Source organism: Epinephelus lanceolatus, chromosome 17 (genome assembly GCF_041903045.1).
Source record: "Epinephelus lanceolatus isolate andai-2023 chromosome 17, ASM4190304v1, whole genome shotgun sequence".
NCBI lineage: Eukaryota > Metazoa > Chordata > Actinopteri > Perciformes > Serranidae > Epinephelus > Epinephelus lanceolatus.
This window is the reverse complement of record NC_135750.1, coordinates 25,258,017-25,279,757: the sequence shown is the minus strand read 5'-3', so window position 1 is coordinate 25,279,757 and position 21,741 is coordinate 25,258,017. Positions and strand designations below refer to the sequence as shown.

General features: G+C 39.9%; 2 protein-coding genes across 3 annotated transcripts in view; one reads left to right on the top strand and one right to left on the bottom strand.

The window, feature by feature from the left end:
* psme4a (proteasome activator subunit 4a) overlaps window positions 1-15,397 on the bottom strand; it is a 31,316-nt gene extending 15,919 nt beyond the window's left edge. The window contains exons 1-17 of one of the 2 annotated variants that reach the window (XM_033613237.2): window positions 14,743-15,085; window positions 13,331-13,471; window positions 12,962-13,078; window positions 11,283-11,339; window positions 9,711-9,755; window positions 7,626-7,775; window positions 4,727-4,790; window positions 4,559-4,633; window positions 4,048-4,170; window positions 3,856-3,948; window positions 1,868-2,133; window positions 1,520-1,706; window positions 1,336-1,425; window positions 1,171-1,235; window positions 425-575; window positions 239-337; window positions 76-145 (exon numbers count right to left, since the gene is read on the bottom strand). In XM_033613237.2, coding sequence (XP_033469128.2) covers window positions 76-145; window positions 239-337; window positions 425-575; window positions 1,171-1,235; window positions 1,336-1,425; window positions 1,520-1,706; window positions 1,868-2,133; window positions 3,856-3,948; window positions 4,048-4,170; window positions 4,559-4,633; window positions 4,727-4,790; window positions 7,626-7,775; window positions 9,711-9,755; window positions 11,283-11,339; window positions 12,962-13,078; window positions 13,331-13,471; window positions 14,743-14,939 — 1,990 coding nt within the window. In that variant the 5' untranslated portion in view covers window positions 14,940-15,085. Of the gene's footprint in view, window positions 1-75; window positions 146-238; window positions 338-424; window positions 576-1,170; window positions 1,236-1,335; window positions 1,426-1,519; window positions 1,707-1,867; window positions 2,134-3,855; window positions 3,949-4,047; window positions 4,171-4,558; window positions 4,634-4,726; window positions 4,791-7,625; window positions 7,776-9,710; window positions 9,756-11,282; window positions 11,340-12,961; window positions 13,079-13,330; window positions 13,472-14,742 lie in introns of both variants that reach the window. The other variant, XM_033613238.2, reaches the window with a different exon arrangement.
* A 3,590-nt stretch (window positions 15,398-18,987) lies between these two features.
* Window positions 18,988-21,741, top strand: part of wdr27 (WD repeat domain 27) — a 49,228-nt gene continuing 46,474 nt past the window's right edge. The window contains exons 1-7 of the mRNA XM_033613969.2: window positions 18,988-19,241; window positions 19,713-19,854; window positions 20,117-20,241; window positions 20,527-20,640; window positions 20,773-20,824; window positions 21,169-21,239; window positions 21,335-21,449. Coding sequence (XP_033469860.1) covers window positions 19,104-19,241; window positions 19,713-19,854; window positions 20,117-20,241; window positions 20,527-20,640; window positions 20,773-20,824; window positions 21,169-21,239; window positions 21,335-21,449 — 757 coding nt within the window. The 5' untranslated portion in view covers window positions 18,988-19,103. The remainder of the gene's footprint in view (window positions 19,242-19,712; window positions 19,855-20,116; window positions 20,242-20,526; window positions 20,641-20,772; window positions 20,825-21,168; window positions 21,240-21,334; window positions 21,450-21,741) is intronic.

Below are 21,741 nucleotides of genomic sequence, written 5' to 3'. Positions count from 1 at the left end.
ACTCATGGAGGAAAAGTCATGCCTTTGAAAACCTCCTCTTTTAGAAATGCTTATTCCTGTGAGGTGAGCACTTACGGACAGCGATTTGGTTTATGGCATTGCAGCAGTGTGGCACAAACAGCTTGAGTGACTCTGCAGGGTGACACTGTAAACAGAAGCACATGGAGGATGAAGATAGGAAACTAATAAGCTACGAGAAGTTGATACCGTGCGAGGAGTCTCAGCGGACAACACTCACCTTGGAAGTAGCCCTGCACATGTCAGCCACCATTCTCCCAGAGACACGTGTCTCAAAGATGTTGGTGGTTGCAAAGTTGAACACCTTTTCCAGAGCCACCTGTTAAAACAATGTCACAAATGTATTTGTGTGTGTTCATACATATTAAAAATGTTGAATAAGACAAGTGTATAAATACGTCTTTACCTTGAAGATGTCCAAGGAGCACTGTGTGAGAATAGTGCTAAAGGTGGAAGACAGGCCAAGTTCTACCAGACTCTCTAAATGAGTCATTTTCTCTGTTTCCATCTCCTCGCGAGTTTGTTCCAGGGTGCTGCTGTCTATCAGGGCAAAGCATCTGTGCAGACAACAAAAACCCATAAATTAAAATGTTCAGATTATGAACAGAGAAAATACTGTTGGTTATGCAGCTTGATCTACTTGTATATTTCAAGAATGCTGTGAAATCATATGTAAAATCTTGTACTTTATGTCAATCAACCATTCAAATTTTAAATGTATTCCTAATTTGATTTGTTCCTGTGATAGATGAGACTCCTCTTAAAAAATAATTTGATGATTTGGTTTCTCCTTGAGCTAGGAACAAGTTATATTCAATGGTGTTCAAATAAATTTTACAGAGTAGTACTTTTGTGATTTCATTCTTTAACCCTTTTCCAGTTCAGCGTCCTCGCTTTACATTACGGTCTTTCAGAGGCTGTCGCGGGCTGAGTTTTAAGCATTAAGCTTCCTCCAGTTTGTCATGTTCAGTTATCTGGAAATCTTGTTCGAGCAAATACATTTTTGAACAGTATTTTACTGTGGATAGATGTAAAGAAGTTGACCTGAAGAATCTCTCCTATCATAACTGCATGACCGAAAGAAGCTGCTGCTGTTGACTTGACTTGCTACTTAATGCAGAACATGTTTTCTTTTATCAAAACTCCATGTACCTGTCCATGAACTGAAGCACAAAGTCTTCAAACTCAGCTGAGGCTGAGCACATCTCTCTTTCCACCTGAAAGTCATACCAAAAATATGAAAAAGTTAAACTCAAGGATCATTTAACACCAAGCATTTTTGTATTGACAAGGTGAGAAGGGATAATAGTGATTTACCTCTGTCAAGTCAGTTCTTTCATGTAGGGCAGACGAACAGTCCACCAAAGGCACAAGAGTCACAAATGTAGCAATGAACTGGAACGTGATCTGTGGGGGAAAGGGATGATGTTTATATCACATTTAAGAGGTAAAAAAATACAGTATACTGTGGGAAGTAGACATGAAAAACAGTGGGGCGCACCATGCACTTGCTGAAGTCATTTGGGTCAACTCCTGGCAAAGCCCTCATGAGCAGGGGCAGCATGTGAGTGGGCCCCTCAGGAAAGCGCTGCCCACCTGACACCAGGCTCCGTGCCACACCAATCATGCAGCTCAGAGTGGCTGTCAGCTGGTGGGGCTCTATTAGAGTCTCCAGAGCAGGGTATGTTCTGTGGTAGACACAGAGAACAATCAGCCCTTTGTGTTCACTTCAAAATGTGGCCTTGTTTCATATCTAAAGCGGAAAACTAGCAACAGTGCTCCAGATTTTTTCAAAGGAGAACTTGGGTCAAAGTTTCACAATTGAGATTCTTTCGTTATACGGACTTACTTCTCCAGCACGGGGGGAATGACCAACTCAGGCCTCATTAGAGCAAGGTTTTGCAGGGCCTGGGCTGCATCCAGACTGCCCGTCTTGCTGAACATGGCCAGCAGAACCGGCTGCATCATACTCTCCACAAAGTCTGTGATATCCTCCTCTGTGAGCTTGTGACTGTCCGGGATCGGCGTTAGCCACGTTGGCTTCCTGTAGCGCTCTCGGTGCAGCCGCCGTACCACGCTGGCTGGGAGGCGCTGGAGCAGCTTCATGAGTTTCATCTGGACATGAGGACAGAAGGACAGAAAGACAGATACATGACAAAGGGGTGACACATGGGTGGACAGTGTGCCTCTGCATAGTCTGGACAAATGGACAAGTAGACATAACGGACATATAAACACAAACCAATAGACTGTAAACACAGCTTTTCTACTTGTCTTGCACAAGTGCAAATTATTGGATCACTTTAGTAAAGTTAAATCACTCAAGTTAAATGAAATTAACAACATCTCATCAGGCACAGAATACTGATTTTGTTACACTGTGACATGAGAGTTTTAATTTCCACCTTTCCTCCAGTGGGTGGTTAAGCTGAGCCTCTGAAAACATGACCGACATATCATGAACTGACCTCAGTAGTACTTTACTCTTACTTGATTGCAAAACACTGTTTACATGTAATAAAGCCACCGCTAAGTGGCTGACCCTCTGACATGTATCCAAGGAACAGACTAGAATACACACAAACTCATGGCCCTGCCAAAAATAAAGGTTTATGTGTGAGGACACGTTGCTGCCCGTGGTGCTTCAAATCTAGTCGAGGGGGATCCTCAAAACAGAATGGCATTTGGCTGCACTCCCAGTGACCTTTAATAGCATTGCAGCCATCTCACTCACATGTCCTCTTGATGCCTCTGAAGTTGATACAAACATTTAGGAAGCTTCCTAGAAAAACGATGACGAGCGACTCTGTACTTTGTCATTGTGAAGTGCTGTTGCTGAGTGCCATGGCATGCTGTGTTAACACGATGGTGGAATTATAGCTGGAACAAGCGGGATGAGTGATGTATCTAAACTAACTGCGAGCATTCAGACCGTCATGACTCATGTTTCCAACAGATTTCAGTTGTTTATGATAATTTTCATTCTGTAGTTTTTTTTTCTTTGTACTCTACTTATTAGTTTCAAGGGGGAGGGCCTCAGTTGGAAAGATGATGTCATCTATTTCCACGCACCAATCAGAGTTTAGCTACATTTGAATCAAATTGTGATGACACTTGTGGGGTTGTTTGTTCATGTTGCCATCACTGTCACCTACACAGTTGTAGTTTTTAGGGGATATATATATATATATATATTTTTTTTTTTAGTTATTTCTGTACTATTTATAGTGGAGGTCGAGTGATATTGGATTTTTAAGAGCTGATTTAATAACAGTAGTTTGGAACAGAAAAAAGCCAGTAGCTGATTAATCAGCCGACATCTAGGGCTTTTAATTTGTAACAGGAAGTGACAGCATTCACTCAGTAAGGGACCCACAGACTGGACCGTTGTTGCTGTCCAGGCAAAATCTTCATGTGAATACAAAACAAAGAACAATACACTGAAACACAGTCACTCAGCAGAAGGGACATGCTTTATCTGGAGCTGTACCTAGTGCTCCATTTAACACATCACCCCCCTCCTCACCTCCTTTCAGTGATTTAAGTCACATCCCTGTGTCACTGGTAGAGGCTGGGCAGCCATTGGACACTAACAAAGGTCTACCACAAACAATAGTTTTATCAGCCCACCTGATAAATCAATCGACCTCTAGTCTATACACTAAAGAAAAGTGGGTGTCTTACCCGCTGACCTTACGAGATCACTAAAAAAATCAATTATATTGGACTGCTGCTCCAGAACACAGAGTTTCTAGTGGACTGTCTGATGAAGCCGTCCCTATTCTTTATGGTTCCTTCTATTCTACAGTCATCCAGAAGAGGTAGGAAATCACTCACCAACCAGCGGCCATGGTTTGATGGGTGGAAGAAGGATGTAATACTGTTGAAAAGGCCACTGAGCTGTGCTTGAGCTTGCTTGCTGGGTCCTCCCTGAAATGGACACAATAGGAATCATTAAGACATCAATCTTCCCACTAACTGTGGCTGAAATTATTTACTTAGCACATCATTTATGAATAGTGTACTAACCAGGAGGGATGAGACCCAAAGCACCACATGGCTGATGTCATAGGCATTGGTGACATATCGTGGTACTATCATCTGACTGGTCCCCACAGGTAGATTCAAACTCCTCAAAATTCTTGTGAAAATCTAAAATGTGAAAAACAACACCATGAGGGTCAAATATTCCACATTAGAATATCTTAAGGTGGACTTAGTTGTTGCAAAATTCCATGACATTTAATTGGGATTAATAGATCAGGAGTATATGTTTATGTTTAACACATACTGAATGGATCAAAACATTCACTCAGCTGATACACAAGCATGATGCAAGACACTTCCCCTCAGTTACCCAAGAGCAGGAGCAACAAGGAAACTTGATATTTTGTTTCTCTGACAAGCAGCATTGGCCATGAAATACACACCATTAGCCCAAATCATAAAGGTCAGGACACACATGAGGGCATGTGCCACAAAACTCAAAACAAGCAACTAGTAAACTATATAGTGGGCGGTGGAAGAAAAAGACACAAACCTTGGGGATGTAAGGGTCCCAGTCAATGTAGCCGATGTTGTCATTGGCCAAGCGAGCGAAGAGATTAACCAGATGCTGCAAAGATGTGGGAAAACATGTTACACTGGGTAGACAGCTATACTCATTACTGTACATTCAGACATCTTTTAAACAAATCAATCTACTCACCACTTCCCAGCTTGGAAGATTCTGCACAGACAACCATAAGGTGACCAACTCGTCGAACCACAACCTGTCAAACAAACAAAGGGTTAAAAAAACAGAAGACATCACAAAGTACAAACATGTGACAGTCTGACAGCTAGACATCAAAGGGAAGCTTCACTGAAAGTAGGGTAAGGGTTGACAAAGACTTAGTGTCATTTCCTTTAAGAGTCCTTTCTTCTTATTTACACCCCGAACTGGCTACTATAATAGGAAAAATTATAGCTGCTGCGCAGCGATGGGTCGGGTCCGGGCATTTTTAGGCAATTCTGAGCAACAAGCAGAAGAATTGGAAGACATTTAGGAATTTAGCAACACAATCTGCCTTTTTGCATCAGCTGAGGCTTGAACTCACAACCCCTGAGACTAAGAATCAATTTCTATCTCACTAAGCTAATTAGTCAGTGACAATTCATGTGTAGCTTCACAAATTAACTAAGCCAGACGTGCAGGTTTAGCAGCCATCCATGCATGGAGAAGCAGATTTCAAACCACTGTAAAAAATTCAGTTATTGAAACAAAAATCTGAAAATACACATATTGCATCTAGACAGCTTGGAGATGTTGGTAATTTATTTTAACAATGACTGATTTGCTTCATAAGTGAAAAACTGATGTTTAACTAGTTGAGCTATGTGCAAAGTGAGAAGCCTCAGATGGTTTCACACTTAAGTATTGACACTGGATCTTTGTGCAAAGTTTGGTTTATTTTAAAGCATGAGAAGGCAGATTTTCTAGCAGAAAAAAGACTTGAAGATGCTGCACAGTGATCAGTCACGCTCAGGCAATTTTAAGCAATAAGCTGAAGCACAAGAAGATGTTTACATTACAATGTGGATTCTGCACCAGTTGAATCTCGAATCCACAACCTCTGGAACCTAAGACGGTCATCTACCGCTCTGAGCTAATTGGCAAGTAGCAACTCAACAGTGGTTTAAGAAGTTTTACAGTTTTTGAAAAAAGAAAAAAAAAAAAAAACAGAGTGATGAACTTCATAATTTTTAATAGGTTTAAGTGTACAAAAGTTTCTTCAGTATTGGGGCTACAACTTTGATGAAAGTTGTGAAGTTGTAGCACATATGGTTGATTTGTTATGAATTTTCAAAGTTTTGAACTTTAGACACTTGCTGTAGTGCCACCATCAGGACTATTGGCTTGAGTTTACAGCTGAGGATATCTGGCATGAGACTGGACCTTTGTGCAAAGTTTGGTGAGTTTTCACCCATGGGAAGAATGATTTCCTCGGAACAAGAAGAAGAAGAAGAAGAAGAAGAAGAAGAAGGAGAAAGAAGAAAGAAGAAGAAGAAAGAAGAAAGAAGAAGAAGAAGAAGAAGAAGAAGAAGAATACCTAGGATTACAATAGTGTCCTGGCAGCTTAGCTGCCCGGACCCTAACAAGTTGGGGTAGTACTTTATTTATGGGTCCATATCTTTTATATAACACCCATGGCATTGAGTTGGGTTTAACAGGTCAGGAGTGTATGTCTATACTTATCAGTAAACTTATCAACAACATGTCAAAAAGCACAGATCACAACATTCACTCAAGCTGAAACACATTATGCAAGTCACCTCGCATCAGTGACCAAGAGCAAAAGCAACAAGGAAACTTAATAGTTTATTCCTCTGGCAAGAAGCTATGGCCATGAGATACACACCGTGAGCCAAAAAGCAACCAGGTAATACTGTAGGTGTGACTGCATAAACGATGCTTGATATTTATGTTATGACACCATAATTCTGAATAATTTGATTTTAATTATCAGGAATATACATTATAGTATTCAACTGGTAAGCTTACAATCAATTAGGACCAATAATTTTTTTAGTTTTTAGTCAGTGCACTGTACAGGCCAGGTGAAAATGCTAACTTGTGAGATGCATCTATGGGCTAGCATACAATTAAATACAAAAGTTTCCTGAAACAAATAAATGATTAGTGAATATTTACTTAAGTTTGAAATCCAGTAGTTCTTTCAAGGAAATTCCCATTACCTTTTTGATTATTATGAAACCACTTAGCTCTTTAGAGGAAACTGATAAACAAATTATTGACTTGTGAAACAAAAAGTAACCACAGTTAGCACTCTCTTTGCTTCCAGAAACACCTTCATTTTTAGGAATTTATGTACGTGCAACAGCTCACAGTTTTGGCTCAGCATTGCTGCTTCCAACTGCTGCTCATCTCAAAGTATGATCTATTGGGCTGAGATGTGAAAAGTACACCCAAGTCACTGTCATGATCCTGGAAGAATCAATTGCTTTGTTCCCCTGGTGGGAGTGAATGTTTTAGGATCGTCAGTGACCATGAAAGGATGCATCTGGTCAGCACTCTGCAACATTGTTAAGGCATTAGGTAGGCAGTGGCATTTAAAGGATGCTCCGCCAGTGTTACAAGACCTAAGAAATCACTCACCACATCTCTGCACTGTGGTGTGATGATGTGGGAGGAATGGAAAACCAGACAATATGGTAATGAATACAAAAATGTGTTTTATTCATTTTTAAATACTGAGATTCAGCAACAGGAATCAATGTGGGTTTTATACTCTCACATTGGAACCTGGAACTGGATCTTGATTCTCTTTTATAGCACTGAATTGAATGTCTCACTATGCGTTACTCCCCCTCACATATTCAGAGGCACTTATTTCATTATGCCAGCCATGAACGGCTTTCAGTCATGACGTCTGAGTCATGACCCTCTGCCTTTATATATGGCTGACACATTGCTTGTCATTCATTTATCTCAGAAGCCAAGCTATTCTTTACCGGATCTCAAGGCTAACTAGCTGAACTGCGTTCAAACTGGAGGGATATGTTGGCTCTCAACCATACGTGGGAGAGGATGAGAAGTTTCTTACTTGAACCCCTTGTGGTGCAGCTCTGGAGGCAGAGTCGTAGGTAGGAAGAGCTCAAAGTAGCTGATTGCTCTTTGCATGGTGACATCGAAGGGACAGAGGAGTGGCCTCCACTCATCCAGCATCTCCTGAGTAGCAGACTCTGAAAAGTATCTATGAACAGAGAGAGAATAACAATGAGTCTTTTTTTGTGAAATGACGCAAAGGATGGGTGATGACAGGAATGTTACTAATATCATTCACCAGCTTATGAACAGGTATATATGGACACTTGGAGCATACAACCAGCAGAGCAGCTTAGCGCGCTACAATGTGGCACAAGCCTCTTAGGTTCCTTACAAATCACATCCTCACACACACCTCAACACACACATCAGATGCTAGAGACTGACAACCAGACTTTACTGTCAGACTTTAATCCTGTGTTCACACTATGAGCGACACAGCAACAGGCTACAAGTCATGTTCAATAGAGGCCGGTGACAGGAAGCTACAAACTGATGCCTGACATTTGTAGCTGCTGCCTGGTGCGACGCACTACAAGACAAATGCTGAACTGGCCGCAACTTTTTTTAGCGTTTGTAATGAAGCGGTGAAGTTCTAGTTGTGGTGCTGTGTTACTGAGCTTGGTTTGCTGATGCTATGTTGGACTTGGAACTTGGAACTCAAACATTAATGAAAGGCAAAGATATATTTTGGCCAAATACGAACTTTAGATGACATTCAGTCGAGGTGCATCGTTACAAGTAGCAACACATTAGAAAAACCTGGGCTACATTCATATAAAGTAGTAAGAATAAGACCTTATGTAGCTTCAAAGCAATATCATACAACTTTTACGCTCACATTAAGAGACAGAAGACCGAAATACACATGAACCAGCAGCTACTGAAATTTTACTGTTCCACAAATGGGAGATTACAAGTCATACATCTGGCACATTTTTAGCTGTTAGGGTAAATCCGGTGGTTCCGCTGGGATCATTGTCCCACAGGGGGATTTTCACGGTTCATAACATGCTTGTGTAAACCCGGCAGGTTATTTCAGGTCACATAACCTCCTTGGCGATTCCACATCCACCAGAGGCCTTGAAAAAAAATTGTCACTTCCAACCCACCCACTTCCTCTGCCTGACCGCTGATCCACAGCGTCTCAGCAGCTGACCACAAGTCACTCTCCCTTGTCACAGTGGCAGGAAACCCTCACACAAGACAGAATTAGATGAGATAATAGGATTATCTGCCTAAGTGCAAACTGAGGGACGAGTCCTAGGGTTCACCAAAGACATATGCTTGAGAAGGGTGAAAACAATCAAGAACTGCTGGTGACAGCAAAGCTTTGGAATGATGAAGCAATTCAGAAAAGTCTAACATACAACATTCAGATTCTTTATCTACAACAGTATCCAAAATATAACCAACATTTAGGGGGTTTCTCTCCTATCAGCTCAGCTTTACATAATTGTAGTTTTGTATATCTTGTTGCTGTTATTAAGCATATTGTCAACTTATTAAAATCAATACAGAGTGTCTACAGATATCAGACACTTAAACAAAATGCTTTTTAAGATTGTTTTTAAAATTATTTGTAACCAAATTTAAGACTGATTTTAGGACAAATAATTGTTTTATTCTATTGTTTTGTTCTATTCAAGCACTGCAGGTAAGTGTGAAGGTAAGTAGTATATGTGGTCCCATGTAGAGACCTGTTTTATATAGGAATTTGGTTATTAGAATAAGTTATGTTAATTCACATTTTGCCAACAGGTAAATGCAAGTGTAAAGTAAAAAGACAGTATTAAGTTAAGTGGTAGGTTTAAAGATTTGTAACATCAGAAATTTGTACTTTCACACAGAAGAGCTTGACTCATTTTTACAAAATGTTATTAAAGATGAATAAATTATATCGGATAAAATATCCGTGGCAATTAAGACTTCTCAAATTCAAATTCAAGACTATTTAATGACTATGAATGAATGATGATAAAAGGTGATTCCCAGTATGTTATTAACACTCTTCAGGAGCCTAAATTTAAAAAGAATAAACACTAATAAACACATACATGACAAATTATTGAGATGTACTTACGGTCTGCAGCTTTTCACAAGTGTTTTCAGCACACTTTCCACGGAGCTGTAATAAACAAAATTAAAGAGGATCGTCATGGCATGTCAAATCAACCACTGACAGACTGATGTTAAACAATCTTCACACCAATGCAACTTGACTTTGATTGCATGCACACAGAAACTTGTTTACACGCCGGCCTGATCAATGTATAGTGAATGACAAAGTCTTAGGATCTGGTGTGAATGACAAAGTCTTAGGATCTGGTGTGTGTAATAATTGCAATACTGCATCATTAATAGGCTGTAACCACTTCACTAAAAATAAATACAGTAATTGCTGCTGACAGTGGTTGACCTTCCTGGCTGGCCTCATGCTAATATACACATTTGTATGTCAATTTTTTCACTAACTATTCATGCGTAACATGTCACTTTCCATCACTACTTTAACATGTTGTTAAAGCTTGTTTAGGATTTACAGCTAATAATAAAATGTCTTGAACATCACAAATTCCTGGTTTGACTACCTTCACATATAGACTGCAAAGGCAGGACTGAGTGGTCACATAACGGTGTTGAAAGCTTGGGACCGATATAACCACAGCTTTGGTGCTCCTCGCCCGCAATCCCACCGATCTGCTTGCATGCAAGCTCAAGCCATGCCTTGTTGGAAATGCCCTGCCAATCCCACTCAACAACTGGTCGCTTATCTCCACATCATTCAAGTCTCTTTGTAGCCATCATTCTCTACATTTATACCCATAAAAAACAGCTGAATCATGGCTGACAGGCACTCTTCAAGCCAAATTGCAACTATCTAAATGTATGGGCCTAGCCCAATGTGTAGCACTGTAAGCTCACAACACACAGGCCACAAACCAGGGTCAAACTCATGCACTGCAAATCCACCAACGACAAAAACTAGTCAAACTGAGTGTCCGATTGCAAAGTGGTCAGACACTCAGGCAGGAGGAACCCCAAACTACACTATGACCTTTGTATTTGAACCCTCACGTTCACACCAACGCATTCCAGGAAGGGTGGAAACGTGACAAGAGCTCACACTCCTCCATGACTCCTGAAAATGCTGTGTAGTAGTGCAGATATGGCTAACTTCACAGCACAGAGGAGTGATAAGTAACAGCAAAAACCTCCTAACGATATTTGTTGAGAGATCATATATACTAATACTAATGCCACTGCTGAGCTTATGGAGTAATAAATGTTATATAATCATATAAATCATAAACTGTATTACCTCTTAATATGGTAACCATCATTTTGCCTCTACTGTATATTACTGCCACATAATCCACTATAAATAGAAAGAAACTACACAGTCTTTAACACTCTCTTATGGGTGATATGGGGGATAGGGGGATCTTGTTAGCTGCAGTGCGACAGTCTCCAATATGAGTGAAATGTTAACATTGCTCAAGACTTTATTTTCCCCTCTGTCACCAGCTGTATATGGGGTGTCCAGTTTTTGTTTTAACATGCAATGTATAAAAAAAAAATCATAAAACAAAAACAATTAAGTGCCTCAAAGGATGAATTCAAAGTAAAACACAAAGAGAAGTATTGTCCTTACCACCTCTGAACCAATTTTAGCATTACGAGTTTAGAGGATGAACGTGGCCGTGGAGAACTGAATGTGAAAGGAGACAAAGGCATAAAGAACACATTCAGCACAAGACAAAGTGCCAATCACTCAAAAGTATGAAAATACTATGCATTACCTTACACAATTTATCAAGTAAGAGTATCATGTTTTGTGTGCATTAGTATAGTTTGGAAAGAGGTGAGCAGGCAATCAGCCAAAGCAGCTTGCTGTCATCAGCTGTCATGTCAAAGTGATGCGCTTGCAAAGCATTTCAGTGATTACTACACAATGTTCCCATAGCACCATAAAAGAGCACCTCGCACTGCTTGCTACTTCATAGGGAATTTCTAAGGGTGTTGCACAAGGGTAAACCACCAAATAAAGTTCCCTCCAAAACTGTGGACAAACGTCATAGTGGACATTGCTCCTTGTTTAAAAAAAAAAAGTACAGTTATGAAAGTTATGTGGCACACAAAATGCTCCTCTTGTTCCTCAAACAACTGATCCATTTACACAAACACTGTACAGTTTTATTCAAACTACTGAGACGAATAACAGTAACAAAAGTTGGCTCAAGGTACTATTTCCCCATAACTTACAAATATATCTATAGTATGTATCTAGAGTGACTGGAGAATTCTATGTGTACATTTCATTACAGCTGAGTTGTCAAAGGACAGAAGGAAGTAACTTCCTGTTTATGGTCTGTGCCAATACTAAAGGTCCAGTGTGTGGGACTTAGGGGGATATATTGGCAGAAATGGAATATAACGAATATGTTTTCTTTGGTGTATTATCACCTAATCGCCTTCAAAATAAGAACCCTTTCTGTTTTTGTTACCTTAGAATAAGCCATTTATATCTACATAGGGAACAGGTCCTTGTCCATGTAGATCGCCATGTTACACAGCCATGTTTCTACGGTAGCCCAGAACGGACATACCAAACACTGGCTCTAGGTAGGAGCATTCACATTTTTGTGTCAGCCCCTCCATCACAGGAGTGTCAAAAAGACCCTTTTTTTAAAAACATGAAACTACTTTATTCCGTGTTTTCACCGGGTTAAATCACAGGGTTGCTTTGTTTTTGAGAGGAAGAGACCTCTGTTGATAATTTGGCTTCTGGTAAAAAAAAAAAACCCTGAACAAAAAAAAAAAAAAAAAAAATCCCCTTAAATCTTACACACTATTCCCTTAAATAAAACTTACCAACTAAGACATTTCAATTCAAGGGATTTCCTTCTTGCTTATATCAACATTAGCTTTTCTAGTCCACAGGAAGTCAGTCCCTTGATAGGTTCTGTTTTCCACATAGGAAGGTATAGACATGCCAAAAGGATTGTTCGGTTATTACTACTTTGCTATCATCAAAATCCGAGTAATTTAATTTGCAGGACAAAAAAAGCACTGCAGAAGTTCTGCTGGAGCTCAATGACTGCTGACTACTCACATGGAGGTGAAGAAAATAAAAATTAAAATACTTCATTTTCAAGTGTGGCTTATAAACATTATCTGATGTACTACACAACCATCGAATGTGTACAATATGAATGGAGTGAACGTGCCTTCCTCACTGGATATGTCAATAGCGTTTCCACAATTCTATGATTAAGCAAGCTTCTAAAAAACTATTAATATCAACTCCAGCCGTAAAAAACAGAGGCATACTTGGGAAACCAGTTGAGGCCCAGATGCTCCGTCTTGGAGAAAAGAATCCTGTCATGCAGCTCATACAGTGGTCTCCACCTCAACTCAAGGTCCTCCCTCGACAGTAGTTCTCTTTTCCTGTAAGATAAATCAGACATGCAGATAGGTGAGAATAAACATACAGAAATTAGCTCATCGCACAGCTTTACCCTATGAAAAAAATCTATAAGATCAGAAGTTATTATCAATGGTGAAGTTGCAGCATTTGTTTAGCCTCTAATTTAACTCCTGGAGAAAACAAAAAACAATGTGTACAATTTTAAGTGTCACATAACTGCATGCTGAACATGTGTACAAGTTGTTGAGTAGAACAGATAGGGCCACTCTTACTTGAGGAGGTTGATAAGAAGCCGTGCAAGGCCCTGCATCATGCTGATCTCCAGTTTGGGGATCGTCACTAGCTCATAGAGCAACTTGATGAACAGCACATGGTCTTCTTTACTGAACTTCCGGCCGTACAGTCTCATGTACCTAGATAGGAAGTACAGATTTAGGGATAACTGCTCCAGTTTCAACCTGCATATCAAGTGGTCAGTGCCCCATTGAGCAGCACAAATATAAGCTGCTAATGTTCACTCATGGGGAAAAAAAAGGGAACATTGTTATAAACTCAGACATCCAAATGTTAAAGCAAACGCAGGTTCATTTTTTAAAATAACACAACTAAAGCTGAATAAGCATTGTTGAGACCTTTAAAATTGACCATTGCAAAATGTTTGCATCATTGTTAAAATGCCAAAATACCAGTGAACAGAATCTGGGTCAACCCCACAGCAGGCTAAACTTTCCATCTCTCTGAGCCGGCAGTGACTCACTCTTGGACAGAGCAGTGCGCCAACACTGGGGACTGAAACGGATTAAAGACAGCCCAGCAACCAAGTACAACAAAATGAAACAGCACTCTCAGTAAGCCGCTGTCATGTTGACAATATTTTCCCTGGCACAATGTGACACATAACCAAGTAGATAAAAGATAAATGCAAAGGGGGGGTAACATATGATTGTGTGATTTACTGTCTCCAGTAAAGTTATTATAAACAAGTTTGCCTGGACTTCTTTGATGAGCAGGAAACATTCAACAGATGACCCATGATACTACTCTCAACAGAAATGGCACTGCATATCAGCTGGGTGTTATCAGCTTCACAGGAAACTCATGAGTCCATTAAATCAGAATTTGTTATTGCTATTTTGAGATATTTATTGTTGTCACCTGACTGGCTTATTCAAAGAGAAAACATCAGGTGGTGTTGTGGCCAGCTTTGACATTTTCAATTGCATATGTAATGGCCTGTTATTGTGCTGGACTGCCTGGGTCAGGTTGTGTGTTTGACTTCTATTGCCCCGATTATGAAACCCAGCCCGTCTCTAATCAGAAACACTGGGTAGTTTGTAGTTTCAAAGCATAAACAGCGAACACTTAGGTAACACTTCACCCATAAAACATAACAAACCGACGTTAGGTAATAAAACAATACAGGCTTTTAGAGGAGTTTCCGAATCTGCCATTGACTAGAGTGTAAAACATTACAGTTGTGACTACTTAGACTTGCAAACATCACATCTTCAATGATGCCCTTCAGTCAAATACATAAAGTACACAGAGAAATGTTGCACAAGAAGTTATGTTACGCAAAAGTTTGGTTACTTCAAGAGACTAGGGATTGAAAACGTCACGAGGTTATCAACAACTGTTAACATCAATTTTACGTGAGGGTCCCAAAGATAAGCTAGTTACTTACGTGGAAAGTTTCCTTGTCCAAAAGAGCACGCCGGGCCATATTTCTCTGAGCTGAACAGCTCGGCACAAGTTTCCCTTTATTTTGCTCAAAATATCATTGGACTCATCATCTAGCCTATCTGCGTACGGCAGAAGTTTGTTGTATACGATGTCTTTTTGAGGAACAAACCCCAATTTGTCAGACTGCGCCTTTTTCATATTACAAAATCCAACCGGCTAACCTCACTATGCTAGCAAATTTAAACGTTACTTTGTTTAACTTCTTTCTGTTTCACGCTGGTTCGCTACTTGGCTAATATATCGGCTAGCTATTCCCCAGCTAGCTACCCGCTCCGATGAATCGTTAAGGTTGTTATGGCCCACACAGTGACTAAGTTATGGGATTCACAAGTTGATGACACGCTAGCTAGCCATCTAGCTTAAGTTAAGTTAGCTTCCTTTACCAGAAAACATTAACGTTACCGGTGCCATCTTTTAAAAATATTAAGGCTAACGAAAAACACGAATTTGTCCCGAGAACGCGTTGGCACTCGAATTCCTCTCTTTCGGCTAACGTAATCCTACAAACCTGACGACCAGCTAACGGTCTAGCTAAAGTTAGCTCTCTACTACAAAAGCACAGTCATATCCCAAGGACTGTCAACGTCGACTGATTCATCCAACTACGGCAAAGCAGACGGCAGACGACACCCAGCTACAAGCTACACAACACCGCCGTCATATCCGCTAGCTGCTGGGAGAACTGCATTTCCCAGCATCCCCCTCTCCATTCATGCTTTTTATAACTGTTTATCCTTTAAACAGGATAACTTGAAATCCACTTAAGACCCAGGACCCCGTGTCCTCTGAAGCCCTTTATACTACTGTAACGTTCATTTGCTGTTTGTTTCGGCTGGAATAGCTGCTCAGGAAGTATTAATTATTTAGGAAAAACAATATTTCACCGGGCATTTTACTGGAGTTAGTTATTCTTGACTAACTGTTACTATGAACTGTGACTGCAAACAATAAATTAATCACAAAACACATACATGCACACAAGCATGTAATGTAATTTAATCAGAATCAGACATACTTTATTGACCCTGGGGGACATAACTCTCATGTAAAGCTTAGAGAATTTGAGAAGTAGAAATAAGAAGTATAAGCAAAAGGTATGTAAAATATATAAAATAAGATATATGCAATGTACTGCAATATCAACAATGGTATGTAAAATATATAAAATATGTACAATGTGCTGATTATATATATATATATATATATATATATATATATATATATATATATATATATATATATATATATATATATATATATATATATATATATATATATATATATATACACACACACACACACACACACACACACACTGCTCAAAAAAATAAAGGGAACACTAAAATAACACATCCCAGATCTGAATGAATGAAAAATTCTTATTAAATACTTTGTTCTTTACATAGTTGAATGTGCTGACAACAAAATCACACAAAAATTATCAATGGAAATCAAATTTATTAACCCATGGAGGTCTGGATTTGGAGTCACACTCAAAATTAAAGTGGAAAAACACACTACAGGCTGATCCAACTTTGATGTAATGTCCTTAAAACAAGTCAAAATGAGGCTCAGTAGTGTGTGTGGCCTCCACGTGCCTGTATGACCTCCCTACAACGCCTGGGCATGCTCCTGATGAGGTGGCGGATGGTCTCCTGAGGGATCTCCTGCCAGACCTGGACTAAAGCATCTGCCAACTCCTGGACAGTCTGTGGTGCAACGTGGCGTTGGTGGATGGAGCAAGACATGATGTCCCAGATGTGCTCAATTGGATTCAGGTCTGGGGAACGGGCGGGCCAGTCCATAGCATCAATGCCTTCATCTTGCAGGAACTGCTGACACACTCCAGCCACATGAGGTCTAGCATTGTCTTGCATTAGGAGGAACCCAGGGCCAACCGCACCAGCATATGGTCTCACAATGGGTCTGAGGATCTCATCTCGGTACCTAATGCCAGTCAGGCTACCTCTGGCGAGCACATGGAGGGCTGTGCGGCCCCCCAAAGAAATGCCACTCCACACCATTACTGACCCACTGCCAAACCGGTCATGCTGGAGGATGTTGCAGGCAGCAGAACGTTCTCCGCGGCGTCTCCAGACTCTGTCACGTCTGTCACATGTGCTCAGTGTGAACCTGCTTTCATTTGTGAAGAGCACAGGGCGCCAGTGGCGAATTTGCCAATCTTGGTGTTCTCTGGCAAATGCCAAACGTCCTGCATGGTGTTGGGCTGTAAGCACAACCTCCACCTGTGGACATCGGGCCCTCATACCACCCTCATGGAGTCTGTTTCTGACCGTTTGAGCAGACACATGCACATTTGTGGCCTGCTGGAGGTCATTTTGCAGGGCTCTGGCAGTGCTCCTCCTGTTCCTCCTTGCACAAAGGCGGAGGTAGCAGTCCTGCTGCTGGGTTGTTGCCCTCCTACGGCCTCCTCCATGTCTCCTGATGTACTGGCATGTCTCCTGGTAGCGCCTCCATGCTCTGGACACTACGCTGACAGACACAGCAAACCTTCTTGCCACAGCTCGCCATCCTGGATGAGCTGCACTACCTGAGCCACTTGTGTGGGTTGTAGACTCCGTCTCATGCTACAACTAGAGTGAAAGCACCGCCAGCATTCAAAAGTGACCGAAACATCAGCCAGAAAGCATAGGAAATGAGAAGTGGTCTGTGGTCACCACCTGCAGAACCACTCCTTTATTGGGGGTGTCTTGCTAATTGCCTATAATTTCCACCTGTTGTCTATTCCATTTGCACAACAGCATGTGAAATTGATTGTCAATCAGTGTTGCTTCTTAAGTGGACAGTTTGATTTCACAGAAGTGTGATTGACTTGGAGTTACATTGTGTTGTTTAAGTGTTCCCTTTATTTTTTTGAGCAGTGTATATATATATATATATATATATATATATAAATATGTGCCTTACACTGTATAAAACTAGTATGTAGAGTTAGAAATATAAATTATCTGTACAACACTACAAAATACAACTCAATATATCCATCAGTAGGAATAAGAATATATACAATATACAATGTGTGCAATAAATGTTACATATACATTCAGGAGTGGTTAAACAGTCATGAGTGGGAAGAATATAGTACACTTGAATAATTGCAGAGACAAGACAAGGACAAAAAACAAAATGGAAAGCTCCTCACATCTTGTCTTTTCAAAAATGGGTATCCTCAGTAGTGGACTTGGCTAGTATGGAGATGTCAGTGGCCCGTATGCATGGTGCATGCATGTGTGTGTATGCTTATATAAGTTTTTGTGGTTCTTGTGTTTTTTTTGTCATTGGTGTATCCTTATTGTTTTTGTGTCTTGTATTAATGTTCGTTTTCTTGTGGTTTTTTGTTTTAAAAAAAAAGAAAAGAAAAAGGAAAACATGGCCAATAAAAAATTGATCACAAAAAGAATAATTGCAGAGTATTGCTGTATTGTCATTACTTATAAAGATGATAATAATACAATTAACACACTCCCCCACTCCTCAGAGAGAAAGACATATTTTGCAGTACTTTCTTTTTTGTTCCATATATATTATGATTTTAATTTAATTACTGTAGTCTTTTTAATAAACCTTCTTTCAGTAACGAATTTTGACCTTTATAACACTGATAACAAAGTACAAACGGCACAAATTACAGTCTGATGATGGAACTCTAATGGAAAATAAACAGAAAATACATTCTCACTAGGCTACTGTAGTGATGTATGGTATAGAAGATAAAATGCCACTTTACAGGTACTACAGGTGAGCAGTGGGCGCCACCTTGTGGTCAAATGCAGAGATACAAGAAGCAAGAACACATTAATCTGATACAGAGTCTCACTCTGACCGTACTTCCAAGTACCAGTGAGGTCAAATAATTCACCGCTACTCAAAACAAATAAATGTACCCCCAGGCCTAGTAAAGTGTAATGCTGAAAACATTCAAAATAACTGAAGTGTTGATGATGCTTATCTTATCAAAGAAACAAGTTGAGAGGTAGCGCACATTTACCTTTACAAGGTTAGTTTTTTAACTTGTGTGTGAAATGTCGCTTTGTTATAGACGATCTGTTGTAACGGAAATTGATGTAGACGTCGGTGTCCTAGCAACCGGCGTCTGTCCATGTCCACCTGAAACTTGGGCGAAGAAGAAACTACCTCTCTATCTCTCTCTCTCTCTTATAAAACAGAAGTAAATGAAATACAGCATGTATTTAAAGATGACTCCGCGTTTTCGAAGTTAATTAACGCTATATTCGTTGGCGGCAACGCACTACACCGACGTTTTTTCTGACAGGAGAAAAGATGGTGATTGAGAAGCTCAGTTTAACTTGTGATAGACTCCTGTCACACTGTCAGCTAGCATGCTGTCACTCTTATTGTGCTATACCAATGCATGGCAAGGAAATATTGATTTACAGTATCATGGACGTAGAGCAGCAGGTTTGTTTTTGTTACTTGTTTGCATAAAACACTCTCTAAGTTTTATTTTTTTTATTAGGAATGTCATTAGCTAACGTTAGCTAGCTATGCTAGCTACACTGCATTTGTAGTGAGGGATAACTAGGTTAGTATTAGTCCTCGTGTGTATTGTGTATCTGAACATGCCTTTTTACATTATTTTTAACATTAGCTACAGCCAATTTGTTTTGTAAATATAGGCTGAATGTTATATGTCATATGACACATTATTTTAAAATTCTGACAAAAGTAATACTTAATATTTACAAAATAGGCCACAATCTGGGAAAACAAAGTGTTTATCAATGTAGGCCTGGTGATTAAATTTATATTTCTTTTTTTTTTAAGATGGAGAAAATGACTTTCTTAATGACTTCAATCATCAATCATCTAGGAGCCACAGATACAATGAACACATCATAATGTATTGTTAATGAGTCTGTTTTTCCCCAGCCTCTGCTGCTAACTGGCCACCATGGTGAGATCATTGCCATGACCTTTGGGAAACGAAGTGGACCTGTTCTCCTCTGCTCTGCCTCTGCTGACTATATCATTGTCTGGGATATTGAACTGTGCCAGAAGAAAACACAGGCGGGTGAGGAAATAATTCTGTATGTCTGCAGTGCATTGAAATAAAGAGTCCAAATGTGGTCAGTTGTCTTCTCCGCTTAATTATGGAGCAACCATGTGGCACATGTCATATCATGTATGCTGCACCAAGCATGATCATTTCCCTGAGTGAAAATCTTAACAAGCCTGCCATCTAGTGAAATATTACCAGATAGGTCATTTATGTTTACTGTGGTCATGAACTTCATCTGCTTTGAATATAAACAGACTAATTGATTTGTTTGCAGGTAAAGTTGCAGCGGGAAGAGTTATCGGGACTTTACTGGGTGAAGTCGTCCACGTTTCATTCTGCTTCTCTGATCAACGAGTGGCAGCATGCTCAGGAACAACTGTATATATTCTCAGCTCAAAGGTACAAGATATTGCACATTTTTACAGTTTTCCTTGGTGCACATAAACATTCACAGAATACATTTGGGCTCATGTGTTGGCTCGGTATGTTACTATCGATTACTTTCATGGATTGCAAATACCGTACCTAAATACTGTACTTTGTTGCATTTTCCTATGAGTTATTGGAAATGTGTCACAATGCATCCTTATTAAAAGATATGTGATATTGTGTGGTCATAATGGTTTTATAGCGATTACAGGCCACTCCACCTTATCCAAGTTTTATTGTTGTTTTCCACAATAGGAGTATGATGTGATCTCTACCTTGACCAGCCATCTTGGACCTTTAACATCCGCAGAGTTCTCTCCCTGGAATAAAGACATTCTTGTTACCACATCAGAGGACCGCACTTTTAAGGTACTGAATTATAATTCCCAAATGATACACTCAAAAATATTCACACTTATGATTTATACCAAATGCCAAATACTGCACGCCCTGTAACTGAGTTTAAATAACTAGAAAGTATTTTTCCATGTCTCTTTTCAGGTGTGGGATTTAAAAACCGAAGCTGTTTGCTACCAGTCTTTTGTGCTTTCTGGTATGATATCACTGTTACAAATCTTGCTGGAGGAAATTAATTTCCCTGTCTATAACATTAATCATTCATTTGACATTCATGCACATAAAGGCATGAGTTCATTGACTTTGTATAGCAGAGATAGCAGAATTAGTGTGATCTCTTTGAAATTGGGATCTGTTAGTGTGTGATATAACTACAAGCATACATATTTATATCTTTAAGTAATGGTGCGGCCTGACTACAATCTGTTCAAACTTTAGGAGTAATAAATAAAATAATTTAGTGTCATGTTTTATATGGTGGCTGCTGCCTTGCAAAATGATTGAAAATATCCTATTCTCTCTCTCTCTTCAATTCTTTAGCCTTTCCACTGCTCAGTGTGTTGTTTTTGGAGGAGAACAAGCACCTTATCACTGGCTCAGTTGATGGACAGGTTAGTCACTGAGGCACACAGACCGATAGCTCATAATCACTATCAGAGAAGAAATTCCACATGCTGTGTAACACAACTCTACCTGTTTGGTTTAGCTGTGGTGCTTTTCTCTCCCTGATGACCACACGTGTGACCTGGTGACCAAAATGGACCTCCAGAAGATGGAAAAAAGACATCAAATGCACAAAGGGACTGTGAGCCATCAAGCAGGTGATGTCACTGGTCTATTAAACAAACAGTGAGGCTCTGTGCGTTCCAGTTTTCCATACTGCCATACTGTTTACTACACTGCCCTACTATTTAATATGACAGAAAAGAATTCAGTATGTTCCAAAACATAGTATGTCAAATGCAGTATGCCAAAAATACAGAATGTCTTACTGCATCCTGTTGCATTTTGCAGTGCGCAAACCAGCATGCTCTTTTGGCTATTCTGACCCACAGTCGTTTGTACAGTGGAAGAAACGTCACATCGACTGAGCTGTAAATAGATCACAGCTTA